Source organism: Epargyreus clarus, unplaced genomic scaffold, assembly GCF_041222505.1.
Source record: "Epargyreus clarus isolate Ecla_fem2 unplaced genomic scaffold, WU_Ecla_fem_2.2 ptg000031l, whole genome shotgun sequence".
In the NCBI taxonomy this organism is placed as follows: domain Eukaryota; kingdom Metazoa; phylum Arthropoda; class Insecta; order Lepidoptera; family Hesperiidae; genus Epargyreus; species Epargyreus clarus.
In genome coordinates, this window is record NW_027332236.1 from 5,847,943 (window position 1) to 5,858,247 (window position 10,305).

The 10,305-nt window shown below is 33.1% G+C and overlaps 1 protein-coding gene across 1 annotated transcript in view; it reads right to left on the minus strand.

Annotated features, from left to right (window-relative positions):
• LOC140754730 (uncharacterized) overlaps positions 1 to 8,262 on the minus strand; it is a 213,878-nt gene extending 205,616 nt beyond the window's left edge. The window contains exon 1 of the mRNA XM_073089810.1: positions 7,990 to 8,262. Within this exon, the coding sequence (XP_072945911.1) occupies positions 7,990 to 8,085 (96 nt within the window). The 5' untranslated portion in view covers positions 8,086 to 8,262. The remainder of the gene's footprint in view (positions 1 to 7,989) is intronic.
• Positions 8,263 to 10,305: the final 2,043 nt, after the last annotated feature.

A 10,305-nucleotide genomic window follows, 5' to 3' on the forward strand; every position in this document is an offset into this window, starting at 1 on the left:
TATACCTCTTTTTATTATATAGGAGTAACAGACGAGCATGGAGTCCACCGGTAAGTGGCTACAGCCGCCCATGGACATCTGGAATCAACCCTAGATAGAATAGAAGGAATATCTAATTCCTACTTTATGTCGGCCAAAGAAGAACTAAGCTGGAATGTCTTCAAAAAGTATGTAATTAACCTGTCATTGAGGACATATAATGCAGGTATTCTTCCTACGGTTAATCATAGACGTTGTTGACTAAAGAACTCCTTTAGTACTATTCAATGAAACGAATAAAAGAATACAACATTTTTACGATATGTTATACGGTCAAATAAGGTGTTGTGTTAGTGGCGTCGGAGTCGAACCACCTTCGATCCAATCTAGGGTTGATTAAAGATGTCATTGGCAACTACAGTTGTAGTTGTTATAGTTACCATCGAAAAAAATCTCAAAGGTGTATGAATTTTACCAATATGCACTTGGTCAGCGCGTTGGATTATGGCCTAATCCTTCTCATTTTGAGAGGACACCCGTGCCTAGCAGTGGGACAGTAATGGGTTGTTGACGATTTACCATCAGATGGATTGCGTGCCTGCTTTCTATATAATAAAATATTGGAAAACCAGGCACTATACAGCTCATGGTAAAGTAGCTATTTTTATCAACATATTTTATAAGAATTCACTGATATTGCAATAACTTCCCATGACCAACGATTATCCAGTTTATAAATAAATCTCTAAATATCACATGTGTGTCATCGGCCATATCGCACCGTCGATGTGGCGAGGGGAATGAATGGTCGAGATCTGCGGCCGCAACCTTGTTTCAATGTAGGTATTAAAATAACTAACATATGACTGGTTTATGCTGAATAATAGTTCAAAATACACCTCGAATCTTATTTCTGAAGGTGGTACAACCGTTTGTGGTGCGTGCGTGTGATTTGTTACACTCGCAGCCCCACACAATGATTCCATGTGTCGTGGTTGCCATGGACACACACAAACACCCAGACCCAGAAACAGACATCTAAATTCATCATTTAGATATCTGTCTGGCCGGGGATCGAGCCCGGTACCCTCTGCGCGTCAGGCCGGTATGTTGACTGCCCCGCCACAAGGGTCGTTGATCTTATGTGGTACTTCAGGTGGACTACACGCTCGTACGCTACCCCGATATTAAAAAAAACATCTATCACACTTCAGAGTGCATCTTCTTCTCCCAGCACTCTGAGAGAAGGCTGCATCTCCTCTTCTCAGATCACTTCCGGCAAGAAGGGAAGAAGACCAATGATTTTCACCATAAAGCAATACATAAACGTCATACGATCACAGACTTTTAATTCAAGAAAAAACCTACACACACAAGGCATCAAACATCACGTGTCTCCAACCGTGTACGTAATCGGTATAGCATAACACGTTATGATCAGTTAATAAGCGAGATAAAGGTTATATGCATACCTGTGTTTAAAGACTTTAAGGACATATTATTATATTTTGTAATCATACTTTTAAGTGCTAGGTTTTTATCCGCGACTTTGTATGCAAAACTATTGTATTGATTGCAGACTAATGACGCACGAATGTTTGTTTTTTTGTTAGATTTTCCTACATTGGTTATAACCATATTAGCATATAGTAGTTGGGTCTCTAGGTATTTTTTTTATAATATAGGAGTAGCAGACGAGCATGCAGTCCACCTGATGGTAAGTGGCTACTGCCGCCCATTGACATCTGTAATCAACCCCAGACAGGATTAGATATTCCTACCTGAGGTCGGCCACTGATGCGCCGCTACCCCTGAGGACTAAGCTGGAACGCCTCGGAAAAGTCTGTCTCCCTTACCACACCCTTCAAAACGGAACACAGCAGCGCTTAACACTGCTGTTATTAATTAGAAATAGGTGTGGCGGTGGTGCCGCCGGAGTCGAACCACAAAGGGTTCTACCACCTTCAAAAATTATCATAAAATTTATGGACACGATAGTTAAAAAACTATGACAAAGATATCCCCGCAATATTTAAACTTATGCGAAGTTTATCTGCTACAAATGGAAATTCCGCCCAAGTTTTCAAGTCTTTACCATAGGTATGAGTATAACAGTGAGTAGATACCGTGGTACTACAAAAGCTACAGTTAATAGGTAATGCGCAGTACATTACATTACCTATTAGATGATGATAAATAATTATGTATCGATGGACGGCAGTTATTACGATGTATCCTGTTCTAACATATTACATTCTAAATACTACTTGTTTCTATTAAGAAATAACGTATTATGTTATATTAAGAAGTAATATAGGATAGCGAGTGCTGCCCAACTATTTCGCCTCGCTAAAGATTGAAGGAAGTTTGCAAAATTGACGGCCAACCTTCGCTAGTCGGAGAGGCACTTTAAGAAGAAGAAGTAATATATCTTTCTTAATATAAACCGATTGCTTATTATGAAGAATCTAATATTTTTTCTTTATAAAAAGTAGCCAAGAAGTCATAAAGTAAAGCCCGAAATATGCGCAATGCGGCCACATTCGTACAATATCGACAGCGAGTCAATAAAAAAATTTCGATGAATCGACTCCATTGAACTGTAATCAACCTCCATACAGATATTGATAAGTAAAACAGCGGTGCCATTGTACAAGTAGAAAATTGAACTTAATTAGGTATTTTCGTTTTTGCCATTCGGATTTTTGGTGTACAAAAAATATATTCTTTTCTTTGTATTGTTTCTTTGGATACTCTGCTCGATTCGAAATCAATTTTACTTGCAGATATTCTGGTAAAAAAGATTTACAGTTTTATCGAAAATATTTCGATTCGCTCGTTATGCCAGAATAAATGTGTGTTTTAAATTAATTAGAGTGCTTAAATTACGAGTGTTTGAACCCTTCGTGATTGAGTTTTCTACCTTTTAACAAAATTAAGGATAGGTTGGTATGTTATGTTCATAGATTAGTACAGATTACTCACTCCTAACAAGAAAATGTATGCAGTTTTGACAATTGAAATTGTCACAGTCATCTATTTTCATGTTTGAAAAATATAAAAAAAAATAGTTTTTAGAGCATATACGAATGAAACTATATTTCTCAGCACTTTTTCATCGATTCCGTGTTTTTGCACCACTTAACTGCACATGTCAGCAATGTTCCGCGTAATTTACACCATGACAATCCTTCAATTAGAAGGCGGTGTGATATCTATACTTATCTATGTTTACGATTAAAAGTATCGGAAGGGAGATACACCAGACACAGGGCGTTCCAACTATGTCATCGGAGATAGCAACCCATCCGGGATCGATCTCAAGAAAGACTATTCATATTTGGGTTTCATTATAGAGCCAATATCCATGGGCGGCAGTTGCCACTTACCATCAGATGGACTGCATGCTTTTTGCTATCTGGCCTACATGTATCATAAAAAAATAACAAAGTTTCATCAATACCCAAAAGAAATTCCAAAGAAAGTTCAAATCATCATAATTTTAGGATGGAATGATCATTAGTTCAAATAATACAAGTAGAACATGAAGTCATGAACTAGTTGTTAACAGAAATTCATAGATACAACTCCCACGCAGATCAATTGTTCTTGTTGATTAATTATACGTAATCAATCATCTTTAGTGATCATTGATGATTGCATGATTAAGCGTATTTACTCGTACTAGACCAGATGTGAAGATATAAAGACGAGCTTAAATCAAGAAAAGAATAATATACCTGTTTGATTTGACATCCAAATGACGTTGTTTTTTTACACGCTTTATATTAGCTTCACTTGTATGTTTGTCAGTGAGTAACTCCGTTATTCAGTAGAAAGAGATCAACATACATCCTTATCTTACCCTGCATGTATGAAATAATGAAATAGAATACCGAAAGCTTTTTAGTTGATTTTATCATAAAAGCGTGTTTTTTAGTTTTTTGAACTATATTTATTTTCTCTTTTGATTAAAGATACTTACTGGACATATACAGAACATTACGTGGTTACTAAAGTCAAATTAATTATAGATATAATCTACTAAATCCTTAAATAAACTCAAAATAACATCTCTATTGCTAAGGAAATCAATCGTAGAGAGTTCTATCTAAAAAAATCTGAATCTGTGGTAGAATAAATAATATAGAAATCCAAATAAATTGGACCGTCATGGAAAATTTGGACACTTACAGTCTTACATCTATGTATTTTCCACGTCTTAAATATTTTAAACTAAACAGACATTTTATGATTTTTATGAGGTAATTTTCATTTATACTTTCTATGTACGACACAACAAGATTTCGCAAATTGTGTTTACATCCACGAATCCTGTGATATCTAAATAATAAATAATACATTTTAAAAATATAAGTAAATTCTACCATACCGTAAACCATGGGAGTAATGACACTCGGGTTCATAATCGTAGTGCAAGGTTCATACAACGAAAACGAATACAAAAGAGCATGTTTTGTTTCCACGCTCGCGTTTCAGCCCTTGGTGTTAAAATCACGCTTAAAACAAACAGTCCTACATACTTTCTTGAGTATACATAGATGTAAGAATGTCACCGCTTACACAAAAGAAGTGTTTTCATATGTTGTTTTGACGTCTCGTATGCAGAACTTTCTTAGCTTCAAGCTCACAATATGGGAAAAATGTTTTCAGGTTTTCGTAAGCTTAGTTTGATGTTACAAGCATTTAGGCTAGAGATTACTAGCCGCATATACCTTACGTATATTTTAGTGAGATACACAAAGTTACTTACGTAGGTATGTGCGAGATTTTATATACGTTACTTATGTCTAAACATATTAGTATAACTTAACGCATAAAAAATGTAGATTTCGTTTGATTTCATTCTTGCTAACAAGCACGACATTTCTCTAAGAGAAAGTTTGTGAATTGTTTTTCGTATTTTAGTATATTTTTCAATAAATTTCGCAACTGTAAAATACTTTAAAACTCATGCGTCAATGAATGGGCCAGACTTAACATTGTATTATAATTAAATAAGAACCAATACAAAAAATAACAGAATAACACACGCAATTATTCTTGCATAAGAATAAAAAGTATAAGTTTTCCGACCGACTTACATACTTTTTACCTTCGCATAATTAAAGTTATTTCTCGTTACAAAAAGTTGCAAATGTATAAACAAGTTTACACACAATGTTTTTTCCATCCATGCTTTGATTGCATAACCAGCATAATTGATGGTAATTGCATATGGATGCATAATATGCATATGCATAATCTGGCATACTTTTAATGCCAACCCTACATTATGAGGTGGTGTTACGAGTTTGCATAACATTAAAAATGCCGGTCGAGTGACATTACGGACACATTCTTATGTAATTCTTGTGTTAAAAATGTAAGTGTGTTACTTAATATTTTTATTGATAAGAAAATAATCTTGATAAGGCAATACGAATAGGACAAAATGATAACAAAAATTACGTAAATTGATCATTGAAGTGTCAAATTTACGTAATTTTTATTATTTGTATTTATTATAAAAAGTCCAAAAAAATATTAATTTCACAGATTAATATAACTTAAATCTTGCGTCAAGACGAAAATAACTTTAATTTTTAACCCCACTACTTAATTCCTTTGCTTATTTCTTCGACAACAATATTTGAAACTTATTCCTAAATCAGTAGCCCATATTCAGCGAGTCAGATTGGAAATATTATATCGATTTTATTTTATTTATCGTGAATTAAATGTCGCGCGCGCCTCTACCCGGTTGATCACCCGAGCTCTTCAATATATTCGTAGATCCTTAGATATTTTTGTTTAAGTAATTTTTATCGTTCACTAAAGTCTGATATTTTTACGTGAAAATACCATAAAAATTTAATGAGGTCTTCTCAAGATTTTGATAAGGCATCTCAGATGAGTAAAATACTATATAGTTAGTTATTTTACTAGTTTACTTATCAAAGCCTACAATAAGCTAACGAGCTTATAAAATAGCTGTGATTTTGAAATGAAGGAGAAGCAAATTTTATTTGTTTACATATATTTTTTATAGCAATTTAAATGTTTAATATCATCTATCTAGTAATAAAGATTTACGATATATATTATGATAATAGTGCAATTCTGTAAAGAATGGCTTGTAAAGTCTTGTTAGTGACAAGGTCTGCCAATCCCATCAATATCGACAAGTATTGTGGATGATGTCATGGCCGTAAAAACATTCAATCACATAGCTCCATTATGATTGCTGATTTATTGCCATCAAGGGACAGGTGAGGTCTTGCAGTTTCATTCATTAGTATAATTCTTTGGTTTTACTCACAAAAGTGAAATATGACGTTTTTAAGCAGAGGATTTTAAACATTACTATTGAAGTATTCAAAAATATTTTCCATTATGATATTTAAAAAATAAGCAAAAATATTCTTAATTTGAAAAAATAAGAGATGTATTGTATTCCATTGGTAAAATTGAAATGCAAATGTACATTATTTACTACATAATTTTGAAAAAATAAGTAATATTATTACATGCATTATGAAACTGTGAATCACCGAAGGGTTACAGTAGATGATAATTCATTTTAAATATTCCATTTTGTTTTAAAACCGTAACAATAAACAATTAGTGATTAATCACATAAATAACCCACAATAATTACCAGTATTACCGTTTTATAATTATACATCAAAATTTAAGTCAAATAACAATTAGCAATAAAAATAGCAATGTGTAATATCTTAAATGAATGGATTATGTCCAATTAGGTCACTAGAGTAGGTCAATTAAAATGGCCTTTTAACACTCCTCAGGATAATTGTGCCTTGAGAAGTTTTTTTTATGTAATAGAACTAATAATGTAGCAACATTGTTATTCTGCCATCTGATGTAAGGACGGCAATGCTTAACACTTATTTGTTGTTTTATCTAAGGACTTAGTGTTGCCATGTTATGAAAGTTAAATTAATTCTTTTTTTATTCTTTTTAGGACCATACATGTCTAGTAAGAGGAAATGTATGACGTCAGTCCACTTAGTTGTATATTCTCTATAGTAAAAGTACAACTTTTAAAAGAGGCACTGCAGTGCCTAAAGTAAATTAATGTTTGTATTAAATTTTATGTAAGTATATAATTAGATCAAAGCATAGAAGTGTATGCCGTATGTGCATGTGTGTTTGGTCCACTATTGACAGTATTTTTCAAATAAATTGCTTAGTTTATTTTCACCTTGACATAATACCACAAGAACATTTAAAATTTTAGACAAAATCATTCAAATTTTTAAATCAAAATTTATGTATGGTTGAATGTTTTTTTTTATTTCTTATTTGAATATTATGAAGCAATGGATTTTTTTTAACTGAGAACTGGAGCAGTCCTCATTATCTTCATCCACACATATTTTTATTTGCAATATTCTGGCTTATCTGGCACTACAAAATTATTTCCAATTCTATTTTCTATAATTTTCTTTCCTTCAAACAAAAAATGTTATTTTTAGATTAAAGTTAAAACAGTAAAATATTTAATCAAAGAATAATCTATTTTTGAAAATAAAGTCAACTTTTTCACGCATAAGCTTGCAATGTTTTCGTAAAATCTGTGTTAGTTTACATTACATAACACGACACAAAAACCTAATTGGATACATGTTTCATATTCGCTTCAATTAGATCTGATCAGAAATATTAAGCGTAGGCGAAACCCGGTAGCTACTCGTAACTGGGATAAACATCTTGCCAAAATAGGTCATATTCCCGTTGAAACCTATTTGAAATAATTCCCGGTCCCGCCCCGTACTACGGCAGTGGAGCTGCGCGAAAACTCGCTTTTCTGTAGCATACCAACACAAAATTGCAGTAACTCTAATATTATGTACAAAATCACGTCTTTGTCACGAACAATTCATAAAAGAAATTACACACGTTTATATTTAATACTGAAATAAAAGTTACATGAAAACAGTGAGAAGAATACGCAAAATTTTATAAAATGTAGCGATAACTTACCTGTTTACTTCTGTTGTCGATCCCGTTCGCCTTACTGTCCGGCACATTGCCATTATTTTCCTCACTTTTTTCACTTTTTACGCCCTCCAACGCCATATTCAAGCGCTTATTTTATTCACTGTCATGCGAGAAATGTTATAATTCCTATAAAAACACTCGACACGAAATATTTAGCCACTGATTCGATACGACCGAGCACTCCCATAGACAAGCAGCGGTCACAGCAACATAGCGCGTCGCAGCACACGACGCATTGAGCGCGAATGAAAAGAAAACGAGTAAAAGAAAGAAAACTAAAACTAAACGTCAGTGTCAAACAGAAATGATTACTTTGACATAAAACGTCAAACATTATCATAGATTACATAAAATAAGACAAACACAATAATAGATATTTTTATTAATATTTTATGAGTAGCTTAAATATTATATGCTTGGACATGTTATTTTTAATTCATATAATTATCTTATTCTAAGGAAGATCTGATGAGTATGAATAAATTTAACGTCATTATCATTTAATCAAAATGATCTCATCCAATGCTAAAAATCATGTTTTTATAAAAGCAAACTAATTAAGAAATATATTGTATATTTTATAAACTTTATTAACTTAACACGAGGATTTGCTAAAAAAGTAACGCATAGTTATTTTGAATCTGTATGCAATTATCATTATGTGAGACCCAAAACTACTTTTATTGTCGATGATTTTAAAGTTTGTACATTGCATGCACAGATGGCGTTGTTACCAAAAATAACAAGCACGATTATGTTACTGTTGGTTTTTTTAGTAACGTACATACATATAATAAGTTGAAGTTAATAATTTATTATAATAAGATTCTGTTAGAGATTTCTTATAAATTGTAACTATTTCTATTCCTCGCTATTTGGAAAGCTACTTGAAAACTGATTTTAAAACAATTTTTAAAAAACACTCCATTAAATTTTACAATCAAATACATATTAAAGTAATTAAGTACTCAAAAAAATACAAAAACTAAATGTTTTAATAAACATTCTAACTTCGACTTATTTTGAATTATTATAAGGTACAAGTAATTAACTTTACTGATTAGGTATATAAAAACACACATTCATCTTTAGGGAGGGAAGGTTAGCAACCACTTTCATGACCATAAAAATGAAATCTGAGCATTTGTAAGCGCACTGCCAAGCGATCCTAGAAAATGCATTGGCAGTCTTAGGAGGAAGAGACCGTTATTCCATACTTCGTGCAGTGCGTTGTACCTACAATAAAATAGTAGAACTATTATTTTAGACACAAATCAAGATAGTATATCAATGTTTGTAGACATCATATTTATTTATCCCGAATCCAACCGCAAATAAATGTGTTGTAATTCCAACTGACAGTTAGAAGCCAGGTATCTGATAATGGCGCCATAATAAAATAGAGTAAATTTGAAGATACATTTAATGATATATTTATAAGCTGTGTACGGCCTTAGACCAAAATATGTTTGTAAACGTTTAACGGACATTTTAGAGTATATTTTATTATAATATAGAAGTAGCAGACGACGATGCTTTCCTCCTGATGGTAAGTGGCTACTGCCGCCCATGGGCATCTACAATCGACCACAGATAGGTTAGATATTCCTACCTGAGGTCGGCCACAGATGCGCCGCTACCCCTGAGGACTAAGCTGGAACGCCTCAGAAAAGTCTGTCTCCCTTACCAAACCCTTCAAACCGGAACACAGCAGCGCCTATCCCTGCTGTTATTAGGTAGAAATAGGTGTGGCGGTGGTGCCGCTAGAGTCGAACCACAAAAGGTTCTACCACCTTCAATTATTGTTTTGACACTCATCAAGCTATATCACAAAACGAGTCTACAAAATACTGTATGATCAGTCTAACTTAGTCTGCATCCCGTCTACCTTTGTCCAATAATTATATTACATCCCCTATAAATATAAAAGTAATAAATAAAAATAAATTTCAGGTACATTTATCAATGAAAAGTTCCGAACAATGAGTTTTTAAATAAACCACAAAAATTGAGGAATCAGAAGAGGTACAGAAAACAATCAAAATAAAGAAATCAGCATTATTGTGTTACAAAGTGAGAATGGATGAGAATGATGTCATCATATCGTCCACGGAAATCATAAAAGGTATGTTCACTTTCTTGTTACAGAAATAGGCAGAAATAGGTGTGGCGGTGGTGCCGCCGGAGTCGAACCACAAAGGGTTCTACCACCTTCACATACTTAACGCTTATAGTAGTTAGCAACAAAATTTGTGAATCAGCACTTCCGTGAACTTTGTTTTTATTTAGTAAGTTTAT